Here is a 27,386-nt window from a genome sequence, read left to right as displayed (position 1 = left end):
TGTGTGCATTCCAAATGGTTGTTCAGTCTGACCACATTTGTGCTCCTTTTTATTAGCTATTTTCAAACAGCCAGGGAAATGGTTTTAGAATTTTTTTAAAATTTGAGTATTTGGGGGGGGATGGCTGTTTTTCACACATTAACAAGAGTATTCGCCATTCATGAACCTACTTTCAAAGTTTCAGTCACCCAGTCAGGGAGCAATACATGTCAAGTGACACATAGCAAATAGTTGTAGTGAACAAGTTCAGACCATGCATAGGTTGAAATGTGTTCACTTAATCAGTTCAATTACAAATAGTAAATAAATTAATAAACATCTAAGTCTACACCAGAATGATTCCTGAAGTGGAAAAATTCACTAAATCAAATAAGTCTTCTAACCTAGTTATATGCTTTCTCAACTAGCTTCCTTTTTGGAAATTCAACACATGCCCAAAACAACAGGGAGAGCTAAAGAAGAGGAGCTTACATTGGCAGGATTAGCAGAGCCAGAGGAAATGTTCAGTACTAAATTAACTGCCTCCATCCCATGAGCACTGTGGATACTTATCTCATATGGCACCAGCTACGGGACATCTTTGGATGCACATTGGTAGGATGAGACTTTGTCTTCCACAGATCAGTGCTCACTGTTATCCATGACTACGAGTGTTTTCCAAATATGTAGTCGTATCATATGCAAGGAAATCCAGCATGATGGAACTCAGTGAGAGCAGACTATTACCAAGTTGTCACCTCCCCTACCCATGGTGGAATTACCCTGAGATCGCAGGATCTAGCTCAGATTTCTTGGCCATGCCTAGAGGCAGAGCCAGTATGCATATCTTTGGCTACTAACAGGGGCGGATATGGGGCAGGGCGAGCAGGGCGGCCGCCCCGGGCCCCGCGCTTCAAAAAACCCCACGCATGCACCGTGGCAAAGGGGGGGCCCCGCAAAACGGTCATCTGCCCCTGGCTACTAACATCTCTGCTTGACTTTGTGTGCATGTATATTACAGATATGTGACTATGTGCTATGATACAAGGGAGTTACTTACCTCATGCGGTAACGAGTGTTCTTCGAGATGTGTGTCCCCGTGGGTGCTCCACTGAAGGGTAGGTGAAGGGTTGCACTGTAGGTGAAGGGTTGCCCTGAGCTTTGTATAGCAGTTTCCCCTGTTGAGCCACACATGCCCAGGAGGCGTGTCGAGCCCTTCCCGCCTCCTGAGGAGTGTGACTCAACCCCCTCCCTTTCAGTTCCTCGTCTCCGCCTGAGAATTTTGACTCCGAGCAGAGAGGAGGTAGGGAGGGTCGTGGAGCATCCACGGGGACACACATCTCGAAGAACACTCGTTACTGCACGAGGTGAGTAACTCCCTTTTCTTCTTCGAGTAGTGTCCCCGTGGGTGCTCCACGGTAGGTGACTACAAAGCAGTATTCAATGTAAGGCTGGAGGGAGCCGGAGTCATTGTTTAGCAGTGGTAGAGAGTACTGCTGTGGCAACTGCTGAATCACTCTTGAGTTGTGGAAGGATAGCGTAGTGTTTAGCAAAAGTATGGTCTGAAGACCATGTTGCTGCCCGGTAAATGTCTCTTAAGGGGACATTGCCCAGAAAGGCTGCAGAAGCAGCCATGGCTCGAGCAGAATGCACTCGTGGTGGGCGTTGTAGCGGTCTATTGCCCAGAGAGTGGCATTTGATTATACACGTCGATATCCACTTTGAGATTCGTTGCGATGATATTGGTGTCCCTTTGGATCGTTCAGCAATGGAGATAAAAAGTCTTTCAGATTTACGAAATGGTTTTGTTCTTTCTAGGAAGAAGGCCAGGGCCCTCCGGATGTCCAGAGTGTGCAGGCTGGCGTCTGTCTGCGAAGAATGTGGTTTTGGGAAAAAGGTAGGTAATATGATCGGTTCGTTGAGATGGAATTCTGTACAGACCTTTGGCAAAAACGTGGGGTGGGGTCTCAGTATGACCCTATCCTTTGTGAAAACTGTGTAAGGAGGTTCTGACATTAATGCTCCGAGTTCGCTCACCCTCCTGATGGAGGTGATGGCTAAGAGGAAACAGACTTTCATAAAAAGGAAGGGAAGTGGTACTGTTGCCAGTGACTCAAAGGGAGGTCTGGTGAGGCAGTTCAAAACAAGATTTAGGTCTCACAAAGGGGGTGGGGCCTTATGTGGTGGGTACACATTCTGGAGTCCCTTGAGAAATCTCTTCGTAATAGGATGGTTAAAAATGGAGACGCCGTCTACTGAGGTATGAAATGCTGCTATTGCAGAGAGGTGTACTCTTAGAGAGGAGATTGACAGTCCTGATGCTTTAAGGTCCAGAATGTAGTCTAGCATGGTATTTAGTGGTGAGGCATGGGGCTCAACTTTGGCTCGCTGACACCAGTGACAGAAACGTGTCCATTTCTGTTGGTAAGTTTTCCGAGTAGACTGTCTCCTGCTATGGAGGAGGACGTCTTTTACTCGCTGGGAGCAGCGCTCTTCTACCTCCGAGAACCAGAGAGAAGCCATGCGTGAAGATGCAGGGTATTGAGTTGTGGATGCAGTATCCTGCCGTCGTCCTGAGATAGTAGGTCTATCCGGTATGGTAGTGGGTGGGGAGGCTGGACCGCTAGCCTGTGAAGGTATTGGTACCAGGTTTGGTGAGACCATGATGGCGCAATCAGGGTGACTAGGGCTTTGTCTCTCAGGATCTTGCGCAGAACTCTTGGGATGAGCGGTATGGGAGGAAAGGCGTAGTGTAGGGGGGCTGTCCATTTGATTAGGAAGGCATCCCCCAGAGAGTGTTTGCCAAGTCCTGCACGTGAGCAGAATTGGGGACATTTGGTGTTCTGGGTAGAAGCAAAGAGGTGTATCAATGGCCATCCTCACTGGTGGAAAATTGAGTTCGCCACCTCCGTATGTAACTCCCATTCGTGGTCTGCGGTGAAGTTTCGGCTGAGGGAGTCCGCTTTGGTATTGTTCACTCCGGGCAGGTAGGATGCTATAAGGGTGACTTGGTTGCGGATGCACGCGTTCCACAGGCGACTGGAGCCAAGAAGCTCTATGCATCACTACCGCTGTAGCTGTAACTTGGGCTGCAGTTATCAGCTACATCCATTGCCATTTGGAGAGTGGCGCGGGCGATCGTATGGCCCTCATGAACTATTGATTTTAAGATGGGTTTTTTGGAGTCGGGGAGATGTGCCATTAGTTCTCCCAGTTTTGAGTAGTTGTCAAAGTTGTGATTTGCTAAGAGAGCAGAGTAATTTGATATTCTGAGTTGTAGGGTTGAAGAGGAGTATACTTTCTTGCCAAAGGAGTCCAACTTTTTGTGGTCCTTGTCTGCATTGCCCGTCCTATACTGTGGAAACTTCGCTCATTGTTGTGCTGAGTCCACGACTAGTGAGTTAGGTTGTGGGTGAGTGAAGAGAAAGTCGTTGTCTTTTGAGGGGACAAAGTACTTTCTGTCAATTTTCCTGTTAGTTGGTTGGATGGATGCAGGCGTCTTCCACAGATCTTCTGAGGTCTCCATGATTGCCTCGTCTATGGGTAGGGCAATCTTGCTCTGTAGTGTCGGATGTAGATTCTTTAACAATTGGTATTGTTTCTTCTGCACCTCTTGCAGGGAGACATTCTGGCTTGTCGCTATTCTCTTGAATAGTTCTTGGAACTGTTTTAGATCGTCAATCGTTCCAGTGTCTGATGGTACTTCGGTGTCCTCAAGGGCATCAGAGTGCGTGACGTTTACTGACTGAGTATCTGAGTCATTGTCTGAGATTTGTCCCACCTCGTCCTCCGAAAAACTTGCTGGAGGTAGGGGTTGTGGCCGAGGCAAACTTCTCCGGGATGCAGTGGAACGAGGTGGGGAGCGGTGTCCATATGGATCCCAGTGTTCCCATGGTCCCCATTGCGGTGGATAAGGCCAGTATGGGTGCCATAGGCCATGCTGTGGCGGAGCCCTATAATGGTGGGAGCGAGCCTTCCCAGGTGACGGATGTCGCGAGGAATAGACTGTGTGGTGGTCATCATCAGGAAGGGGAGCGTCGTGAAGAGACAACGGTGATATCGACCTGGGAGGGGATCACCTTGATGGAGACCCCTCAGGAGAGTAAGAAGCAGAGGGCAGGCACAGATAGTGATGCCTGCTGTATGGATCAGTCTCTTGTTGGGGCTGATCCCTAGGAGCCCCATCTGGCTGCTTGTCTGGCTGTGGGAGGACCAGCGGAGCATCTCTTGGTGTCAGTGGCTTTGGAGGCTGCCCATCCTTTTGCTGCGGTGCCGTGACTTTAAGAGGCACCGCAGCTTTAAGCCGTGGTGTAGCTTTCGGCGCTGCAGAGGCTTGAAGCAGCGCTGGGGCTGGAAGCGGCACCGCGGTTTGAAGAGGCGCCGGCTTTTCATGCCGTGCCGGCTGCTTGGAGCGCTCCCGGGGCGCCGCAGACGCTTGAAGCGGTGCCGGGGCTGGAAGCCTCTTCCTCTCCCAAACACAGAGGAGAGGCACACCAGGCTATGAAGTCCCCTGCCACTAAGGCTTCGGGGCGATCCTCCCTCTCCGCGCCAGGATCGGCACTGGCTTTTCATGCCGTGCCGGCTGCTTAGAGCGCTCCCGGGGCCGCTCAGCTGTTGAGCGCCCCGATCCCGGCGCGGAGTGGGAGGATCGCCCCGAAGCCTTAGTGGCAGGGGACTTCATAGCCTGGTGTGCCTCTCCTCTGTGTTTGGGAGAGGAAGAGGCTGGAAGAGAGCGGGATGGAGAGGGTCTCGCTCTCGGGGCATTTCTGGAAGGCGGCGGAGGCTCTTGCCGTGGTGCAGATTGTTCTCCCGCAGGCTGTAGAGCTTTTTCAAATAAAATCATCCCGAGGCAGAGCTCACGGTCTTTTCTGGCTCTCGCCGTCAGGGAATTGCAGTGGGTACAGTTGTGGGGAGAGTGGGTCTCCCCCAAACACCGTATGCAGTCCAAGTGGCCATCTGAAGCTGGCATTGGGTCCCGACATTGACCGCACTTTTTAAAACCTGAGGAGCCGGACATTGCGGGCTCTCTCCCTCTTGAAATTATTATATTTATCGTCTATATTGTTATAGTTTATGTGGTTTTGCTGCTGCTTCTTCTTTTTTTTTTTTTTTTTAAAGTCTTTATGTGTTTCTTGTTTTGACAAACGGGAGAAAGCCGGTTCACCGGAGTCCCGGTCTGAGGTAAGTTCAAGCCCCCTGAGGGGGGGATTTAATTAAGTCTATTTTTCCTATTTCTAGTTGTTGTTTTTTTAATAAAGAAACAAGGAAAGAGTAACTAGGATAAAACAGGGGAAGCTAACTATGCCTAAATAACTAAGGGGAAAGTAGTCAGACAGTCTGACAGGGAGCTCCTGGCTGCTCCGTCTGCTGACGAGGGCGGTTAAAGAGGAACTGAAAGGGAGGGGGTTGAGTCACACTCCTCAGGAGGCGGGAAGGGCTCGAGACGCTTCCTGGGCATGCGTGGCTCAACAGGGGAAACTGCTATACAAAGCTCCGATCTGCAGCTCAGGGCAACCCTTCACCTACAGTGGAGCACCCACGGGGACACTACTCGAAGAAGAACCTCTAACTTTTCCAAGCCTAAATTGCCCAAATTGCCAGTACTTCTGCATAAAAATCTGGATGCGAGAAACTCCAAAAATGAGCCACATGAGGACTGTGCAAACCAATCTATTAAATATCCTGGAGTTCTGAACTTTTGTAAGAAAAAACTGGAGGATTTAAAACCATGCAAAACAATCTGCTGAAAAAAATTGAAAAATATTTAGCAATTTCACCCAGTTTCTACAAACCTAAACTTACTGTTTACTACACTGAATCCATCGGTCTCCATCCTTTCCACAGTTTCCCTTTTTTGTGCCTTCTGTATTAAGCTTCTCATAACAGAATTTGTCAGACCCTGTAGCCTCTGTTGATGAAAAAAGGAAAAGAAAATGCACTTTACATTGACAGTAGCAAATATTTGTGGCATAAAATTAATGTGACAGTACTTTACAAGAAAATGTAAATGCAAAACTTTGAAATTTCATCCTGTGTTTTCAATTTATGGAGTAGGGTTTCTTTACATGAGAGGGGGAAAGAGAAGGAAGAAAAGACAGAATTCTATCAGGCAACTGAAAAGAGAAAGTATTTCCCACCTTATTCTCACATTACAATATCTGCACTGAATATCAGTTGGGAGACTCCCTTGTTGTGACCTGTCTACACAAGCTCTACCTATGTGTGTATGTCCTTCACTTGAATATTCTGGTGGTTGAATTCTTCTCACAATTACATCAGTTTTATAGTGGCACAATTAACTTTCTTCACTACTGTTATTCCTGATTTATACTGGTGTGTAAGTAGAATTATATTTTCTCTGTTAGCACAAGATATTTGCCTTTTGATATATCTAGGGAAAGAATTTAAGGGGCCTGATTCTCCTCTCACTTATACCAGTGTAAATCAGGAGTACAGAAATTAAACAGTTACAAAACAAACATAAGTGAGAACAGCATAAGATCCCATTGGTGTTTTCTGAGACTAACTCAAGGTTTTTCAGTGCAAGCAGAGAAGTCCTCAATTTCCTAATAAAGTAGGTTTGGACAGAGAAGCCACTTTCAATCTAAAACATTTTTAATCTTTCTTTTGTTTAGTCTTTTTGGGTTCCTTCACATTAAAATACTGCACTAAGAATAAATCTTTTTCAGATTCTCTCCTACCTAAAAAGGCAGGAGCTGTAAGCTGGATGTGGGTAAGGATGAGCAAACAATAATGGGAAATTGTTGAAACAGCTGAAAGTAGAGAGAGAACAAAGGCAGAGTCTGAAAAGATATTTTCAGAATGTGATCTGTGATGTTACTTTTCTGTGCTTGTGGATGGACCAGTAAACATCCTTTCACACTCATGGAGTTACTATAATATTACTTCCCTTTAAACTTTCTTCCATTTAAAAAAATAGTGTCTCCATTATTTAGCATAAAACAAAAAGTAACAACTAAATAAAATTGATTAGTTATAGCAAGGGCACATATACAGAAAAGAATCTAAATAATTTCAACTAAAATATTATAACAAAGGTTCAAGATAACAAGAGATTGGATGCCGTAAAACGTAATACTTTTAACCATACAATTAGAGAAAAAGGTGTGCTGTACTGTCATTGAATTAAGAGGTAGATACTAGGAGTTCACTAAAACTACTGTCCACATCCTTCTCTGTATTAAAGGCAGTATATCTTGTGTTGCTTATCAGACAGCAAAAGGTAGAAATCTCCTAACACCATAATGGGTAAGGACATTCATTTTTCTCTCTCAGGCCATTCATACCCCACAATCACATAAGTTGGGATGAATCTGATACACCAACATCACAATGATATGAGTGCAAGAGACTGACACATACTGGTAGTTCAGGTCTGTTGTCTTACGCTCAAAATTATTATCTAGTTGTGCATGACTTCCCTGAAGACGAGGGAGTCAGTAGTTATCTGTGTGATTTATTTTTTAAAAATCATACATTTATGTTCAGATATGAAGAAATATTTTGAAAGCAAAAAATATTTAAAATCATAGAATCCTAGGAGTGGGAGAGACCTCAGGAGGTCATCAAGTCCAGCCCTGTGCCCAAGGCAGGACCAATCCCAACTAAATCAACCCAGCCAGGGCGTTGTCAAGACGAGACTTAAAAACCTCTAGGGATGGAGATTCCACCACCTCCCTAGGTAACCCATTCTAGTACTTTACCACCCTCCTAGTGAAGTAATTTTTCCTAATATCCAACCTAGACTTCCCCCACTGTAACTTGAGCCCATTGCTCCTTGTTCTGCCATCCGTCACTACTGTGAACAGCCTTTCTCCATCCTCTTTGGAATCTCTCTTCAGGAAGTTGAAGGCTGCTATCAAATCCTCCCCGCCCCCGCTCTTCTCTTCTGCAGACTAAAGAAGCCCAAATCCCTCAGCCTCTCCTCATAGATCAAGTGCTCCAGCCCCCTAATCATTCTGGTTGCCCTCCACTGGACCCTCTCCAATGTGTCCACATATTTTCTATGGTGAGAGGCCCAGAACTGGATACAATACTCCAGATGTGGCCTCACCAGAGCTGAATAAAGGGGAATAATCACTTATTTGGATCTGCTGGCAATGCTCCACCTAATGCAACCTAATATGCCATTAGCCTTCTTGGCTGCATAGGCACACTGCTGACTCATATCCAGCTTCTGATCCACTGGAATCCCCAGGTCCTTTTCTGCAGAACTGCTACTTAGCCAGTTGGTCCCCAGCCTGTAACAATGTGTGAGATTCTTCCATCCCAAGTGCAGGACTCTTTACTTGTCGTTGTTGAACTTCATCAGATTTCTTTTGGCCCAATCCTCTAATCTTTCTAGGTCACTCTGGACTCAATCCCTGACCTCCAGTGTATCTACCTCCCCCCCTAGTTTAGTATCATCTGCAAACTTTCTGAGGGTGCAATCCATCCCCTCATCCAGGTCATTAATAAAGATGTTGAACAAAACCGGTCCTAGAACCTGTCCTTGTGGCACTCTGCTAGAAACTGACTGCCAACCTGACATTTCTCCAAAGATCTAACATGCCTGTAGAGTTTAGTTTTATATTTTCTGGCAAGTTTCAGCCTGAGTTAGCTAAAGAATATGCTGCTCAGCTTACCTATACCTACAACACAGCAAGTAATAACCACCCGGCTCCCATGGCTCCAACTTATCACAGCACCCAAACTTCAAATGACATCACAAGTAACTCATTATCTCAGACACTTTTTCTCTGCTCTATGGTGGAAACTTTTAAATGAAGGAAGGTAATACCGTACGTGGAAATACTGAGACTACAAACTAAAGAATACATATGAATAAAATATACTTAAGGTAGGCAATGTCAACCTACTAATTCCCCAAATGTATTTGCATTGATTGTCTCTTGTCTTGCATTCTCCATTATAGCAACGTCCCTAAACAAAAATACAAAAAATTAGTGAAAGGAAACTGAACATATTACTTTATATTTTAAATCAAATGTTGTCCTTTAGTTTTGTTTCATTTTGATAGTTACATTTTATACATTGAGATATACTCTCCTCTTAACATGCTTGCAGTTGTTGTGGGGAGGGGGAATGGAAAATATATTTATACATTAAAGGCCTAATTCTCTACTGCAAGTCATGTTGTCATTTAAACTCACCACAATGGGTTGAAAATGCTGCCAAATCAGATTTTCTACCCACCCACACTAGTGACAGCATTAAACATCCACTTAATAAGGTGTAAAGGCTTGCATAAAATGCAAAGTAATGAAAGATCTGGCCCTTCATTTCTGATAACTTCAACTGAACTAACATCAGTAAATAATTGCAGTTACATAAAAATATACACTTGTACATTGGAGTACTCACTGATCCTCACCAGTCTTGAATTTTTATTTTCTGCACACTGTGTGCTGGCCAGAAATAAAAGCCAGTGGAGAAAGTGGAATTTTAAAGTGAACTGAAAGGGGCCAAGCTGACTGTACTTAAAACTGAAATGTTCAATGTTTAAAAACAGCACTGACAGCACAGGGAACATCAGTGTAAGTTTCTTTACATTGCTTCAAATCTAATCAGAAAAGTGACAGGGAAGAACTTGAAGAGAAGGATGGATGATATCCTTAAATTTAATAAGTGCTCTGTGTGCACAACGTTTGACAAACTGTTATGAATAAAACAGACACTGAAAAATAAGGAAGAAAAGCCATTTAAGAAGTGAAAATTTACACTGAATTCATTATTCATTGATTTGCAAAGGTTTAAAAATGTTACACACCTGATTAGCATCACAAGCATATCCATCTTGTTTATGAAGATTTGGTGGGCACTGAACATCAAAAGAAAAAATCTTCATCAAATTATAACATTTTGAACTGCAGGACAATAAACACATACTGCAGATGTTAAACAATATTTAAAAACAGAAGAGAGCACTAAGAATGGCAAAGGATCCCAATGATTATAACTAGGGACTTACTAAATTCACAGCCATGAAAAGCAAATCACGAACCATGAAATCTGATCTTGTACTCTATTCTATACACTAATTCCTCGCTTAACACGTGCCCACTTAACACGTTTTTGCAACAGCACGATTTTTTTGAGGGGAACATTTTTTGAACAACACAACCCGTCCTCGCAATAACACGATTTCCCTTACAGGCCGGCAAAGTGGCAGAAGTTCGCCGCGTGCCACGCCGTTCCCCGGCGACCCCCCCTGTCTGGATGCCTCGCATCTGGTGAGGAGGGGTCACCGGGGAATGGCGCGGTGAGCGGCAAACCTCTGCCGCTTTGCAGGGAGGCAGGGGAAGCCCCGCGCAGCTGCTGGTGATCAGCCAGCTGGGAAAACCCAGCCGCTGGCTGTAAATGGGAGCAGAGGAGAGGGAGCGAAGAATCCCCAGAGGGGGTCGCCGGGGAATGGCGCAGCGAGCAGCATACCTCCGAAGGCAGGGGGAAGCCCCGCACAGCTGTCGGTGACTGGCCAGCTGGGGAAACCCAGCTGACAGCTGCAAGCGGGGGGTGGAGGAGAGGGAGCAAGGCATTGAGCCAGACGGGGTCGCGGGGGCACGGTGCGGCGAGCGGTGAACTTCTGCCGCTTTGCAAGGAGGCAGGGGAAGTTCCATGCAGCTCCTAGTGACCGGCCAGCTGAGGAAACTTCGTGGCCAGCTGCAAGCCCCCTCCCCTGTCCTTCCCTTCTCTTCTCCAGAGCCAAACTCCTCCCCTCCCTGCTATAAGTCAGTCCCTTTTCTCCCCCAACCTTATGTCCTGGTCCCAGCTGCTAACAAGTGCAGGCTGGAGCTGCGAGCACACGTGCACTAGAAACACAACCCCCACCTTTTCCATTATTTTCAATGGGAAAATTGACCCCACGTAACACTCGTTTTCACTTAGCACGATCATTTTCTGAAACGTATCTACCGTGATAAATGAGGAATTGCTGTACAGATTTCACAGGGGAGATGAGCGTTATTTCTCAAACTGGGGTTCCTGACCCAAAAGAGAGTTGCAGAGACATTATTTTAGGGGGGTCACAGTACTGATACCCTTACTTCCATGCTGCTTTCATAGCTGGTTGGCTGCAGGACTCCCACCAGCAGCTGCACAGAAGGAAGGGGATCCAAAGAATGGTGGCTGCTGATTACGAGTCCAGCTCTGCAGGCAGCAGTGCAGAAGTGAGGATGGCAATACCATATCGTACTGCCCTTACTTGTGCACTGCTGCTGGCAGCAATTCTGCCTTCAGAATAGGTTTCCCAACCAGCAACTACGACTTGCCAGCTACCCACTTCTCATACTGGTGTCAGCATTAGCAGCAGTGCAGACATAAGGGTAGTGGCAATACAATCCCTCACAATCTTATATTTCCCCCACAACTCCTTTTTGGGTCAGGACCCTTACATTTATAATACTGACATTTCAGATTTAAATGTATGGTTTAAACTGATCTAAATAAACTGTGAATTTGGTAGTGCCCGATTTATAATTTCTGTATAAGAAGTCAGAAAAATTAGGTTTATATTTTATTAGAAAACAGATTCATAGGATACATGACTGTAGTGTATAAAGTTCAAAAGGAAAAATAATGAAGAAGGCTTATTCTGTTTATATAGTATCCAAAATGTGTTTTACAGACAAATTAAATTGATTCAGTAAATGCACCCCCAAGAATTTACACCCTATGGAGAGACATGCGGTAAGGAATAACAAATGCCAGCTGGGAGGAAGGAAGGAAGACAAAGGTTACACAAGTCACATCATATAGCCGTTTAAGAAATATCATAATGTTGTTTGACAGTGAAACTCAAATCAAGAGGGAAAAGAGAATGAAACAAAAAAGGAACCAGACATTTGTGAGTTTCAGAATAAACTTTGAATGAAAGTAATTCCAATGGGGGGGGGGGGGTCTGTTTCACAGTAAACAGAAGGAATTCCAAACATACTCAAAACAGTGTAAAAACTTAAGGACAAAAGTGCTTGCTGGGTTGGTAGACAGATGTGAGAGGTCACCACTTTACCACCTTTCTGAAACATTCACTTATTAACATTACCTGTAACATTCTGTTTTATCTGGTCCTTTATTAAGGTGTGTGTATAAACAGACTAAATTGTATAGTGTAATAAACCCACATAAAATACTGCACAGAACATATTTAGAGAAATAATTTTGGCACAAAGGGGCTGCAAATCAGTTGTGGAGCCTCTGATGAATGATTCCTGATGCAGGAGGACTTGCTGATAGACCCAGAACTTGCTTATACTCAAACCTATACCCTCCTCTCTCCTGCAAGAGTCACTGATGTGGGGGAAGGGACATTCCTAGTCAACTGACAGGTGAGGGGATGTGGCTAGGACAGACCTTACCTCAGCTGTTCATGAGCAGCCACAAAGTCCATAAGCAGCTGGGCACGAGTTAGGGCAGCCCTTGGGATTGTTCTAAGCAGCTGTAAGGATCAAACTTGCTCCTAGAGGTCCCAGATTCAAGTGGGCATAACCCCAACTCTTAGAACCAGCACAGAACTCTACACAGGGTAAATCTGTCCCTTGTAGAAAGAAGTCTATGAATTTAGCTGTAGAAGATCCTGGCTGCAGAGTTATGCAACCAATATACAGATCACAAAAAGAATAACTTTCCATAGTTATTCTCCGCAATGATAAACTTAAGAAAACATGGAAATGCTACACAATATAAATAAAAAGGGATTAAGAATTTGAAATTGAGAGTTCATTAATTTTACCACAACCAAATAATAACGCAGCTTTAGATAGCTACATATATTTCTGTGGTAAGTTCATAAACAGTCATACAGTTGCATATTTTGAATTACAGGCAGTCCCCGGGTTACGTACAAGATAGGGACTGTAGGTTTGTTCTTAAGTTGAATCTGTATGTAAGTCGGAACTGGCGTCCAGATTCAGCCGCTGCTGAAATTGACCAGCGACTGACTACAGGGAGGCAGAGTTGCTCTGCCCCGGGCTTCCTGGAATCAGCCGCTGATCAGTTTCAACAGGCTGAATCTGGACGCCAGTTCTTACATACAGATTCAACTTAAGAACCCCAGGCATCCCCAAGTCAGCTGCTGCTGAAACTGATCAGTGGCTGATTCCAGGAAGCCTGGGGCAGAGCAACTGTGCCTTGGGCTTCCTGTAGTCAGTGCTGGTCAGTTTCAGCAGCGGCTGACTTGGGGACGCCTGGGGCAGAGCAGCTTGGGGAGCAGCTTCCACGGGAGAGGTTTTTATTCAAATTATTTTCTTACTTCAAAGAAAACAGGATACTGGAGGCCGCTTTCAGATTTTTTTCCACCCTACGATTGGAGGGGGGGGGGGAATAGAGGCCAGTGTCTGCCATATGACTTCACACAATTCCATTATGGCTCCATCAATTGGTAGGGCTACTTTAAATGAGGTGGTAGGTTATAGTATCTTAAGCAATTTGTGCTGCTTTTTTTGTACCTCCTGTAGAGCGATGTCTTGAGACTGTGCCACCCTTTTAAATAGGTCCTGAAATTGTGCCAGGAGAGAAGGAAGGGAACACAGCCTCATTGGGAGACGAAAAGGACTGGGGTGGCTGGAGAGTGACTGTCCAAGTCTGATTGGGGTAAGTCATTGTCTTCTTCCACTGGATCAGCCAGGTTGTCACTGAAGGTGATTATGTCAGATGGACCGGAGATGATTGGGTGGTAGTAGGGGGACAGCGAGTAGCTGCTGTTGTTTTTTGTGATTCATACTGATGGGGAGGAGCGAGTGTGGTACTTATTCCACGGTTCCCAGGGTGGCCAATAGGTTGATATTGCTGAGGTGTGTATGGCCATGGATGGTTGAACCTGGGTTACTGAGGTCGATTATGGGATGATTGGTACCTGATTGAGCACCAAGACGCCACTCAACTGGATAGCGATGAATGCTGGGAGGAGAATCTGCTACCATGACCGGTGCTGGTGCCCAGAGAGGATGGTGTAGGTGAAAAGAAAATATTCTCTGGTGAGCAGCGGTGTGGGCTAGTCTCCATAATGGTAGGAGAGTGTGGAGGTGAAAGTCTGCCTGCACCGATCAGCAGCTGTGGTGTTCGGTGCCATGTCTCAGTCCTCTTCTGAGTCTTGAAACGTCTGGTGCCATTGTTTGCTTGGGTGCCGGCACTTCTTGAGAAGAGGATGATTATAATGGTGCTGCAATGTCCATCGGTACTGGAGACGGTGGCATGTCTGCATTTGTGGGCAGAACCCTGCTGGTTGGTGTGGAGGAGTTAGCTTTTCTCTTTGGCTCTGACTCCACCCTTTCTGATGGTGCCACTTTCCACTTTTCCGCAGCGCTGGAAGTGGATGGCACCAGAGAACGTGCGGTGTGGGACATTCAAGGCACCGCCAGTAACGACTAGGGCCCGCGGGAGTTCTTGGGAGGAGATGAATTGGCACTCTTTCGCCGAGTTGAGGGTTCCAAAGTAGCAGTTTTCTTCAGATCCGGCAGCTGAAGGTATTTCTCTCAAAGTAAATTTTTGAGCCTCATCTCACAGTCTTTTCTAGCTCTGGCGGCCATGCTCTGGCAGTGCTGACATTTCTGCACTACATGGCCCTCACCAAGTCATTTTATGCAAGAGGCATGCCCATCCAAAATCGGCATGGGGGTCTCTGCATAAGTCACATTTCTTAAAGCTGGGGGAACCCAGCATGATGAATCTGGAGTACAAAGAACTTGGAAGAAGAAAAAAAAATGGGGAGCAACTTTTTTTTAACTGTAGGTTCGAAGAAAAAGTAATCTGGAACTGACTAAAACAACAATTAAATTATCTAACAGGTTTCTTTTTTCCTCTCAGAAAAAGCACTGGTCCGAAACTCCATCTTCTGCCAAGGATGGTAGAAAAGGAACTGAGGGGACCTGCACCCCGCATACAGCTAATGGACAAAACAGCGCAAGACAGTGACTTTGCATGTGCGGTGTGGAAAGGCACTGTTAGGCTAAAAATCTCCGACTGCCGGCGCGAGGATGCACCGACATCTGAATGGAGCACCAACAGGGACACCACTTGAAGGAGAAACAATGCTTCAGATTGTCCATTTTTAACTGTCTTCAGAGACTACATTTTAAATAATCTCTTAGCTTTTTAGAAGTTTATCTATTTATTCACTCTGCTGTGAGAAATTTGGAAGTCCATTTTTGTCATTTTCCTCTTATTTCTCGTATTGGTTTAATAGTTTACATTTGCATATTTTACTTATCTTTTCTAACATGCAGGATTTTTAGCCACTTCTGCTTCTAAGTACATGTACTTTCTTAGCTGGATTCCAGCAGTGTTGTTCTTGTTTGAGCTTCATTTTTGGCCATTAATCTGCATACATTGCTAGATTTTCCAGGGCTCTCCTTTTTCTCATGATACTTGCTTATTTTTTTCATTCCAGCAGCCCATAAATTTAGGTTACAATTCTGCCACGCTGACTCATTTTAAATACTATATTATTTCATTAGTATTATTGTTTAAGGTAGTGCCTACATGACTCAACTATGACAGTCCTATTGAATAAGTCACTGTATAAAATTAAGTCTGCCTGGCAGAGCTTAGTCTGAGAGACTGGCATAACAGATGGATGAGACAAACAAGCAGGCTAGGGGGAGAATGGGATATTTTAGTGCAGAGTTGGGGCTTATCTACATACGACATTATTCTGAGGTAACTATTTCTGACTACCTTGATGTGTGGACAAACTTATTCTGGGACAAGAATGCCTTATTCCAAATTCGTTTAATCCATTTCTAAAGCTTTGACGGCATTGATCTACTTTAAAATTCACTTTATCGTATTCTGGATTAATTTTCATGTGCATCAGCTCTAACTGTACACAAATCTTAACTGTGTATTAGTAATAATCACAACTGCCAGATGATAGTACAAATGGCAGAAGTGAGCCTGAGAAGGGCCTTAAAGAATGATGATGTGGTGATTAAGGATTCTGACTGGAAACTTTGCTATGCAAGGCAGCAGCATAGAAGAAAGCACAAAGATGCTTGTGAAAAAAGCAGATGAGAGCTTTCAAGGCTGCAATCACTGACAGAACCTTTCAGAAAGATGGACAGATAGGCAGGGCTAACCAGTGGAAAGTTAGGATAAGAAATCTACATTAGACGTGACGGAAGACAGGGATCCAAGAGAACTGTAAAAGGATAGTAATGCAGTCCAAGTGACAAGCCAGGGAGTAGCATGTTGAATGAACTTGGGAAGGACAAGCCCTCAGGCAACAGGGCCAAAAGAGAGAGAGAAAGGCTCAAATGAAATACAGGTTGGATCTCCCTGGTCTGGCACCCTTGGGACTGAGCTATCCTGGACCAGGGAGTTAGCCAAACCAGGAGAGGTCAATGCTTCCCTGCTGATTGCCCTGCTGCCGGCTCCTCTCCCTGGGGCTCCCAAGGCTGGGGTTACTCGCACTGCTGCTGCCCTGCTAAAACTGGCCCGGCCGAGGCTCTGCTTGCCCTGCTGCCTGCAGGCTGCGCCAGGGGTTCCCCAGACAGAGCTGCCCATCTGCTGCCAGCCCCACTGCCTCTGGAGGATCCCAGGGGTTCCTCACTGGGGCTGCCCAGCTGCCATCAACCCACTGGGGGTTCCTTGGGGTTCCCCAGCCTCAGGCCATCCAGTTATTGCCAGCCCCCCAGCTGCAGCTTGGTCCCGCTGTCACTGGGCATTTTCCGGGGTTCCTTGGCCGGAGCTGCCAGACCAACTCCACTGCCACCAGGTATTCCCTGCTGGGGGTGGGACTCCCCAGCTGTGGCCTGGCCCTGCACCACAGTTCCCCAGCCAGAGCTCCCGGGACCTGCTGCCTGGCCCTGCTGCCACCAGTGGTTTCCAGGTCAGGGCTACCTGGCCATGTCAGCCCCACTGCTGACAGGAGGGTTCCTGGGGTTCTCTGGCTGCTGCTGGTCCTGCTGCCAGGGGCTCTCCGGCCGCCTGACCCCACTGACACTGGCGGGTTCCCTGACCGGGGGAGAGGCTCCCCGATGCTGCCTGGTCCTGCTGATGCTGGGGTTCTTCCCCCAGCCGGGACTCCACACACCCTGCGTTCTCCCATGTGGCTCCCACTTCTGGGGCTCTTTGATCCAGCAACATCTGTGGCCTTGCTGGACCACGTGTGTTGTTGAACCAGAGAGTCCTGGATTTGGGAAGTTCAACCTTTACAAAGCTAAGACTATCATCTTGAGAGACAAAGCCCATAATGATAGAAGAAGGGAAGGGGTGGGCTTCAGGGAAAAGTTAAAACCATTGCATTTGGCCATGTTAGTTTCAGCTGATGACTGAACACCTATGAAGAGAGAACACGAGGCCAGGATTTTAGTCTAGTTCAGCAGCCCTCAGACTGTTGGTCAAGACCTCAAAGTGAGCCACAATCCCATTTTAATGGCATCACCAGGGCTAGTGTTAGACTTGCTCTTCTACCCAATAAGAGGAGGCTGGAATTTCAACTCCTCTTTGCATTCATTAACTCTGAGGGACAGATGGGAATGAGGGCACTGCCCCACTCCCTCCCCACAAACTCTGGAAATACCACTCTTGACAACATCAATCTTGCTCAGTCTTTGTATTCAGGGAACAGCAAGGATCACTTTATGATTGGCCTACAATCCCTTTCCACTTGTGCACTGTGCAGGACCAAACAATCTTACCCAAAAAGAGTTTTAGGAGCCAGTGCAAATGCCAGATTCCCAGAGCATTATTTTGTTGTTTTCTTCTGCTCACTGCTCGTGTGTATGAGGAAAGAGGGAGAAAAAATGAGCATATTATTCTATCTAAATCTCTAGAAGTGCTCTTTGATATGACAGATTTCATTCTCTACTTAAATCCTGGCTCTGTGGTAAACAAAAATTGTAATGCTTGTGCTTAAGATAAATACATTTCATCAGTAAAAAGTAAAAGTTTAATTTTTTTCTTCAGTTTTCAGCCAAGAGACTGCTATAGCCAAGGTCTCTAGGATTCCATTTGACTCATGTAACCTTTAAGTAGCTCACACCAAAATCACAAACAACAATCAATTATACTGGTATGAATAGCTAATAGTTTTAATTGTCTGATAAACCTTGAAGTGCCATGTTAAATTCTACTCTTACTGCATATCTCTAAAGGAAATTAAGGAGATGAGTCAATATCTGAAATGTCAAGAATCTATAGTGGGTAGAATGAAATACAGCTTTAAATGAATACCTTTTCTTTAATATTTTTGCTAAGTTGTGCCATCACTGAACTCCAGGGAATTCTAATTGGGTTTGAGTAAAGGCAGCCTCTCTGTCATTATTCTTTTGATAAATAATGTTCTGAAACAAATCATTCAGCACAGCACAAACAAGTTTAATTTTCCTTTCTTTATTTCTTTGATTGCTTTCTTTCCTTTTACTTTCCTTAAATACTTGTTTTTCTTTTTGCTAACACATGCATACCTACACTGTGAGTCTGGGGTGTGTGACATTCACTTTTTGTATTGTTTTATTAGTTTTCCTTCTTCCATTTTTAACAGGCTGTATGCTTTTTAAATAATTGAGAACAGCTGCTTGCTAATCACTAGAATAAACACCTTCAAAGACACTTCTATTCAAAATACATTTTAATATTTACAACTAGTGAGGGAACTGGTCATTTCAATACAATATATTTAATTGGGATGAAAAGATTTACAACACTGAATAGAGTACAAAGAGAGCATACCTGACCAGAGTCACCAGTACAGTATTCTGTAATATCACACTCGTTCACTGCATACCGACAGTCATAACCTCGTGGGAAAAACTAGAATACAATGACCATTCGTTAGGACTGAGATTATATAATGGCACAAACTCACATATTCCAGACTCTTATTAAGAAATATTTCTTATGTTTCAAAGCTATATTTCTCTATTTTCAAATGAGTATCAGTATCAATATCCTTTGAGTCTTGCCCATTGAATACTACAAAGAACAAACCATATCCAGAGGAAGCCTTTAGTACAGAAATACTGCGTGACTAACTCAGGAACCTACATTTTGTAATACCTGGCTGTGTCTAAACTGGCTGCTTTTCCGGAAAACTTGCCAGCTGTTTACACTGGCCTCTTGAATTTCCGCAAAAGCACTGATGATCTCATGTAAGATTGTCAGTGTTCTTGCAGAAATACTAGGCTGCTCCCGTTCGGGCAAAAGTCCTTTTGCGCAAAACTTTTGCGCAAAAGGGCCAGTGTAGACAGCTCAGATTTATTTTCCACAAAAAAGCCCCGATCGCGAAAATGGCGGGTTCAACCTGTATTTCATTTTATAGCAGTCTCAGATGATAACCTAGCATATGTTTGTTTCAAGAATACTTTCATTGCAGAGTTGATAAAAGGCAAAGAATGTTCCAATGTGAAATTTCTAAAGATAGCTACTGCACTTGACCCAAGGTTTAAGAATTTGAAGTACTTTCCAAAATCTGAGATGGATGAGATGCAGTGCATATTTTCAGAAATTCTTAGAAGTACAACACTGATGAGAAAACTACAGAACCCAAACCTTCAAAAAAAATCTACCTTCTGATGGTGGCAATCTGACTCAGATGAGGAAAATTAATATGAATTGGTCTGCACCAGTTTGGATTGTTATCAATCAGCATGGATGTAGGTCCTCTGGAATGGTGGTTGAAAAATGAAGGGACATATGAATCTTTAGAGGTTCTCACTTTCAGGAAAGATTGTAAAAAAGAAGTGGACAGCACTATCTTGTGCAAATGTAAACAAACTTGTTTGAGCAATTGGCTGAACAAGAAGTCAGACTGATTGGACTTGTAGGCTCTGTATACATTAAGAATAGCCACATACACATAATCCCCATCGACTGTCACATTGTCTGAAGGCCACTGTTCTTGTTTTGTTCCTTAAAAACATTTTGATTCAGCTTATGTGGCATGTTTCCCTCTCCCCACATTGCGACCCAGTGTTTAACCTGTATCAGGTACATTACTTCAAGGGAAGACAGAGTAAACAGAAAAAAATGCTATAAGACGACTCACAAGGCAGGATGTGTTACAGCAGGGTCCATCACTACAGTGAGCTCCATTTGAGAGAGAGCACTTCTTACAGCAATTTTCATAGCATTCCTAAAGAAAATACATTAAGTGTTCTATGAATCGTCCATTCTGTACACTTATTCTTTCTCAACCATCCAAACACACCATCCTGTATCATCAGAGAAAGGATTCAAACCTCCATTGACTAGAAAATAAAATGAAAGAACCTTTTATGCTATCTAATCATCAAATTAGCAGAGAAATCCGTGGAAAAAATTCTATAGCAACAACCAGATATTGGATTTGGGATCATCTAAAGAGACAATGCTTATAGTCTCAAACTTGCTGAGGATAAGAATCCAACATGGACTCCATGCCAATGTAAGCAATTGGGGCAATTTGCACTCCCTAGAGAAAACTGCTAAAAGAAATAGCTGTATATACCATTATTTACAAAAGAACTAAAAGAACGTAAATAAAGATCTGCAGAAAAAGACTTGGACTAAGCTAATGGCTTCCTTAATGCTCTTAGCAGTGGAAAAGAAGGAACTGAGGCTGCACTAACTAATACAGCGTTAGGCACTGAACATTCAGTACACATAGAAGGTACATTTGTGCAACCACAGATGACAAAGCTTTGGAAACAACTTCTGATTCTGAAGCAACAAGAGACTCAGTTCACTATAGGGGGAATGAACAGAAATCCTTGAAGTATAATTAGCAAGCTCAAGTGGAAACTCTGCCAACCCCTTTATTCTAGATCAGCTCCTCACGCTGGGATATAATGGTGTAGAGATACAACCTGAAGATGGCAGATTGAGGAAGCCCTCCATGGAGTGATCTCGAGGGATTGCGCCAAACCATATGGAATAAGGTGCCATGGACAGAAAAAGGGAAACTCTGATTTCAAACCATGACAGACAGAGCTCGCTAAGCCTTTTTTAGATACATCTGTCTAGGAGAACGCAACTCGTCTCTCAAACCTGTGTTCTCTCCCTCAAATGTTCATGTTGCAGTTCCTGTGCATGATGGTAGGCTTGAGAAGAAAGAGCGGGGTTGGAACTCACAACCATTCATAAGTGAAGATTTATCTCTTGGAACTAAAGATTTACCTCTTGTGATGGACAACATCTGGTGAGTAAGGGCTTAAACTCAGGTAACTAGGGTTGTTGGCAGAAAGCCAGGAAAGCCAATGGGAAAGGCTTTTGAAATGTAAATTGAATATAGATACCCAGCTACTCTTCTTGTGTGTTGAATTTTAAGTTAGCAACGGGAGGAGACAAGATGAAGTAATCAAACAGAATTACCATGCTTATAAGAAAAATTGGGTATGGGAATGGACTGGGCCTGAGAGTACGGATAGTGAGTAGACAGAGAAGTGTATGTTTAGTCGTAATGGGGGTATTTTTATTTATTTTGCTGTTTGATTAAACTTCTCTATGTGAATTCTATGTGCCTTCCCTCCCCCATTCACCATATCTAAGCTGTAGCCCAAAGAGACTGTGTGTGGTTCTTTGTGTTTTGATCTGTTCTTTTCTTAGTTGCTCTGTCATACTTAGCAACCAAGTATGCTTTCTCAAGTTTACCATTTGTTTTGTTTTTTTAAAGCTATAATTTGATTCCCATGTCCTGGAAGGTAACAGAAGGTGTTTCTGTGTGTGCCTGCCTAGCTGAGAGGTCAGCGATCAGAGACAGTTTGTTTTCTGTGCTTTTTGTTTATTTTTTTTCAAGCTCTTTTAAGGCAAAAGGTCTTGAGATACCCCTTGGGAAGAAGTTCAAGTGTTTCTTCCTGGTTTTCAGGGATTATTTAATTCACTTGATGGTAGCAGGGTCAGTGAATCTGTGACTCTGGAGAGTTTTTGTAAGTAGAACCAAAAGAGGCAAGGTATTTAAGTTCTTTTGCAGGCCCGCACCTTCTGCACTCAAGGTGCCAGAATGGGAAACAGTCCTAACACCTCTTGTAGTAAGTAGTCCTATAAGGGTTATAATGAAATCTTAAAGGTCAATGTGAAGTCATGCAGCGTATCTCCCAGTGACCTGAAAATCACAGCTCTGGACAGATTGTTCTGGCAGCAAACTATTGTACAGGTTCTCAAACGCTTTGACAATCAACGTATCCAGCAATTACAAGAAAAGCGTAGGATTCAAAAAGAATGTACAACACTCAGATTGTGGATTTTTACGGGACACCTGTAATCAGATTTGCTGATCAAGGATTGGTTTAGTCGCTTACCAACATACAAGATGAGATCCATCAATCGATGGCTCAGTCTGTGTGTGTGTGTGTGTGTGTGTGAGTGTGAGAGAAAGAGAAAGAGAGAGCGCGCGCTTGGTGTTTATATAACTAACTTCTTTCCTATCACCATTTATCTCAGGCCCCCAGACAAAAAAAAAGAGAGAATAAATTCCTCCTCCATGCCTCATATCTTCCCTTGTTCTGGAAGTAGGCATGGATATAGAATTTATTCTCTCTTCTGTCTGTAGCTTTTTGTCATTCAGCCCTTCCCCAGCTTTTTGCTCTTCTTTCTTTGTGCTCTTATAAATGGTGTAATGCTGTTTTATCCCAGCCCCCTCATCATGATTGCCTCTGATCATAGAGTTCAGCAAGCTACACAGAATCATAAAAGATTAGGAGTGGAAGAGACTCAGGAATTCATCTAGTCCAGCCCTCTGTACAAACTTGAGACCATTCTTCTTCTATTATCTGCCACCACTGAGAAGAGCCTGGCTTCATCCTCTTTGGAACCTCCCTTCAAGTAGTTGAAGGCTGCTATCAAACCGCCCTTAATTCTTCTCTTCTGACAACTATAGAAGCCAAGTTCTCTCAGACTCTCTGCATAAATCATGTGCCCCAAACCCCTAATCATTTTTGTTGCCCTCCATTGGACTCCAATATGTCCACATTCTTTCTATAGTGGGGGCCCAAAACTGGACAATATACTCTAGATGTTGCCTCGCCAATGCTGAATAGACAGGAATAATCACTTCTCTTGATCTGATAGCAATGCTCCTATTAATGCAGCCCAGTTAGCCTTTTTGGCAACAATCTAGCTTCTTATCAGCTGCAATCCCTAGGTCCTTTTCTTCACAACTGCTGCCTACTCAGTCAGTTCCCAGCCTATAGCAATGCATGGTATTCTTCTGTCCTAAGTGCAGGACTCTGTATTTGTCCTTCTTGAACCTCATCAGATTTTTTTCCTGCCACAAACCTCTAATTTATCTGAGTCATTCTGGTCCCTATCCTAACCTGACAATGCATCTACCTCCCATCCCAGTTTAGTGTCATCTGCAAACTCGCTGAGAGTGTAAACCAACCCATCATGAAGATAATTAATGAAGATGTCGAACAAAACCAGCCCCAAGACTGACTCCTAGAGTACTCCTCTTCCTACCAGCTGCCAACTAGACATCAAACCACTGATCACCACCCATTGAGCCTGATGATCTATCCATCTTATTGTCCATTCATCCAAGCTGTACTCCTTTAACTTGTTGGCAGGTCTCTCATAGTAGACCGAATCAAAGGCTTTGCTAAAGTCAAGGTATATCCACTGTATTCCCTATATCCACACAGCCAGGTATATCATCATAGAAGGCAATCAGGTTGGTGAGGTTCCTTGCCCTTGGTGAACCCATGTTAACTGCCCCAACCATCCAAGTGTTTCAAAACTGATTCCTTGAGGATCTGCTCCATGATTTTTCCAGGTATGGAAGTGAGGCTGATCAGTCTGTAGTTCCCCGGCTCCTTCTTCCTCCTCTTTTTGAAGATGGGCAGTAAACTTTTCTTTTTCCAATGTCCTGGACCTCCCTCGATTGCCAAGATTTTTCAGATAACAGTCAATGGCTCTGCAATCACATCAGCTAAATCTCTTAACACTTCATGGACTTTTGCATGTCCAGCTTTTCTAAATAGTCCTTAACCTGTTGTTTCACTACTGAGGGCTGCTTACCTCCTCCCCATCCTGTGCTGCTCAGTGCAGTGGTCTGGATCTGGCCTTGTCTGTGAAGATCATGGCATTAAGTTCTTCAGCTTTTTCCACACTGTCTGTCACTAGGTTGCCTTCTCCATTCAGTAAGGGTCTCACACTTTTCCTGACCAAATTCTTATTGCTAGGATACCTGTAATAAACTTGCTTGTTATCCTTCACATCCCTTGCTAGCTTCAACTCCAAATGCGCTTTGGCCTTCCTGATTACACCCCTGCATGCTCAAGTACTGTTTTTATGCTACTCCCTAGTCATTTGTCCAAGTTTCCACTTCTTGTGAGTTTCCCTTTTTGTGTTTAAGCTCATCTAAGATTTCTTTGGTAAGCCAAGCTGGCAAGAATATTCTTGACAGCAAGTTAAGGAAGTATGGATTGGATAAATGAACTGTAAGGATATGTCTAGACTACATGCCTCTGCCAACAGAGACATGTAAAATAGGCTACCCGACATAGTCAATGAAGCGGGGATTTAAATATCGCTGGCTTCATTAAAATAAAAATGGCCGCCGCGCTGTGCCGGCTCAGCTGATTGTCGGTACAGCGCAGCAGTCAAGACGCAGATCAGTTGACAGGGGAAACCTTTGTCGACCGCTCCCTTATTCCTCGTGAAACGAGGTTTACAGGAGCGGTCAACAAAGGCTTCCCCTGTTGACTGATCCGCGTCTTGATTGCCGTGCTGTACCGACAATCAGCTGAGCCGGCACAGCGCAGCGGCCATTTTTATTTTAATGGAACCAGGGATATTTAAATCCCCGCTTCATTGACTATGTCAGGTAGCCTATTTTACATGCCTCTGTCGGCAGAGGCATGTAGTCTAGACATACCCTAAGATGGATAGAAAGCTGGCTAGACTTTTGGGCCCAACGGGTAGTGATCAATGGCTCAATGTCAGCTTGGCAGTCGGTTTCTAACAGAGTATCCCAAGAATCGGTTCTAGGACCGGTTTTGTTCAACATCTTTATTAATGACCTGGATGAAGGGATGGGTTGCACCCTCAGCAAGTTTGCGGATGACACTAAGCTAGGGGGAGAGGTGGATATGCTGGAGGGTAGAAATAGGGTTCAGAGTGACCTAGACAGATTAGAGAATTGGGCCAAAAGAAATCTGATGAGGTTCAACAAGGACAAGTGTAGATTCTCAAGAATCTCAAGCATTTTTACAGGCTGGGGAACAACTGGCTAAGTAGCAGTTCTGCAGAAAAGGACCTGGGGATTACAATGGATGAGAAGTGGGATATGAGTCAACAGTGGGCCCTTGTAGCCAAGAAGGCTAACGGCATATTAGGTTGCATAAGGAGGAGCACTGCCAGTAGATCCAGAGACGTGATTATTCCCCTTTATTCGGCTCTGGTGAGGCCACATCTGGAGTATTGTGTCCAATTCTGGGGCCCTCACTATAGAAAGGATGTGGATGCATTGGAGAGGGTGCAGCAGAGGGCAACCAACATGATTAGGGGGCTGAAGCACATGACTTATGAAGAGAGACTATGGGATTTGGGTTTCCTTCGTCTGCAGAAGAAAAGAGTGAGGGGGGATTTGACAGAAGCCTTCAACTTCCTGAAGAGGATGGAGAGAGGCTGTTCTCAGTACTGATGGATGGCAGAACAAGGAGCAATGGTTTCAAGTTACAGTGGGGGCGGTCTAGGTTGGATATTAGGAAAAACTATTTGACTAGGAGGGTGGTGAAGCACGGGAATGGTGGTGGAATGGTGGTGGAATCTTCACGGGTGGTGAAGCACTAGGAGGGTGGTGAAGCACCTAGGGAGGTGGTGGAATCTCCATCCCTCGAGGCTTTTAGGTCTCGGCTTGACAAAGCCCTGGCTCGGTTGATTTAGTTGGGATTGGTCCTGCCATGGGCAGGGGGCTGGACTTGATGACCTCCTGGGGTCTCTTCCAGCTCTCTGATTCTAGGATTCAAGCTGGTCACCTGCCATTCTGCACATTGGGATGGTTTATTTCTGAGTTCTCAATAAGACTTCTTTAAAATACAGCCAGCTCTTCTGGACTCCTTTTCCCCCACTTATTAGCTTTCCAGGGGATCCTCCTCCTCATTTTCCTGAGGTAGTGAAAGTCTGCTTTTCTGAAATCCAGGGTCTGTATTCTGCACCTCTCCTTTCTTCCTTTTTTCAGGATCCTAAATTCAACCATCTCATAGTCACTGTTGGCCAGGTTGTCACCTACTTCTATTTCCCCTATCAATTCTTCCCTGTTTGTGAATACTGAAAGTAAAATGTAAAGTGGACTGGGAAAATCGGAAAGGCAACAAGTTTCTTCTATATGTCAGATTAAGCATAACAGTGTAGAAGAAAAATATTTTCTCATTAGGAAGAATGCTTTCTCTCTTCTACAGAAAGTTGACTAATGCAATTCTCTGATCAAAGTTCTCTCACAGGCAGGCAGCATAGAAGACTATTGTGTTGAATTTTCCCCCCATATAACATTAGATCAATATATTATTGTGAGCAGGGGCTGCAAAAACAACATAAGAACATTTTAAACTTACCATTCGGAAACCACAATCACATTCTTCTCCTGCTTCTACATATCCATTTCCACATTCAGGAGTTTCAAACAACTGAGAGAAAGCGGGAGAGAAAGTAAAAACATTGTGAAAAATGATGGAATCTAGCAACTGACTCAACTGTGCCTTTAAGGAACAGACCCTCATCACAGTGCTGCTAAGACAACGCACCAGAGAGGGAAGATACCCACAACTACTTCTGAGGGGGTGCAAGTAGCATGCAGCTAGCTAGCCAATTGTTAAGGAATGCAAGGTGGATGGGCTACTTGTCTCCTTTCCTGCATTAGTTGGGGAGCAGCTATGAACAATCTGGACCAAAGAAATAAAAATAGTAAAAAGAAAATAGAAAGTGCTCTAGTGGAGCTGTATCATTACCTTGTTCCAATCCTATATATTCCCATTGTTTTTGTTTTTCCTTCTGAGAAATATATGTAATATAATTTGGGGGATCTGTACAAACATCTTGTGACACTTTGGGGAATTTGCTTACGTACAACTTACAATATTATAAAGTCACCATGTATTTAAGCCTCATGTGCTGAGTCCTTACCTTATACGCCTTGAGCTAAAAAGAGAGGTACCTGCAGGTGTCTCTTAACTAGGACAATTGTAATCAGACCCTTAGTAGACCTTGCCCATATATAGCATCCTAGATAAGTCAGGAAAAATGTGTTTTCTCTGAATAGAGCTATGGTTCAGAGCAGTGGAATTTCTCCAGAATGCTAAACAAAGAAACCAGGTTCTAATATTAGCATTTAATAGCAAACAAGTATAGGGGGACTCAGAAATAAAAAATGCTTGGGGCAGAAAAGAATAAGCAGTCATGCTTTCATAGTGGAAGGGACCTTTGTCACTATGGAACCATACCAGGATGAAGAAAGCTGGCTACAGTAGATGGAGAGA

The 27,386-nt window shown here is 44.2% G+C and overlaps 1 protein-coding gene and 1 long non-coding RNA gene across 5 annotated transcripts in view; one reads left to right on the top strand and one right to left on the bottom strand.

The window, feature by feature from the left end:
• The window catches only part of ADAM23 (ADAM metallopeptidase domain 23), a 179,360-nt gene that overhangs the window by 38,224 nt on the left and 113,750 nt on the right, over positions 1–27,386 (bottom strand). For all 4 annotated transcript variants that reach the window (XM_075934339.2, XM_075934341.2, XM_075934344.2 and 1 more), the window contains exons 16-21: positions 26,466–26,537; positions 19,982–20,068; positions 18,667–18,747; positions 9,770–9,820; positions 8,859–8,922; positions 5,782–5,887 (exon numbers count right to left, since the gene is read on the bottom strand). In XM_075934339.2, the coding sequence (XP_075790454.1) occupies positions 5,782–5,887; positions 8,859–8,922; positions 9,770–9,820; positions 18,667–18,747; positions 19,982–20,068; positions 26,466–26,537 (461 nt within the window). The remainder of the gene's footprint in view (positions 1–5,781; positions 5,888–8,858; positions 8,923–9,769; positions 9,821–18,666; positions 18,748–19,981; positions 20,069–26,465; positions 26,538–27,386) is intronic.
• Positions 4,738–18,672, top strand: LOC149524099 (uncharacterized). The gene is made up of 3 exons (XR_016350113.1): positions 4,738–5,160; positions 13,488–13,587; positions 14,800–18,672. It is a non-coding gene; the product is annotated as an uncharacterized LOC149524099 (long non-coding RNA).

This window comes from Pelodiscus sinensis, chromosome 7, assembly GCF_052426305.1.
Source record: "Pelodiscus sinensis isolate ZL-2025 chromosome 7, ASM5242630v1, whole genome shotgun sequence".
Lineage (NCBI taxonomy): Eukaryota > Metazoa > Chordata > Testudines > Trionychidae > Pelodiscus > Pelodiscus sinensis.
The sequence above is the reverse complement of the archived record's forward strand: the minus strand, read 5'-3'. Positions and strand labels throughout refer to the sequence as shown.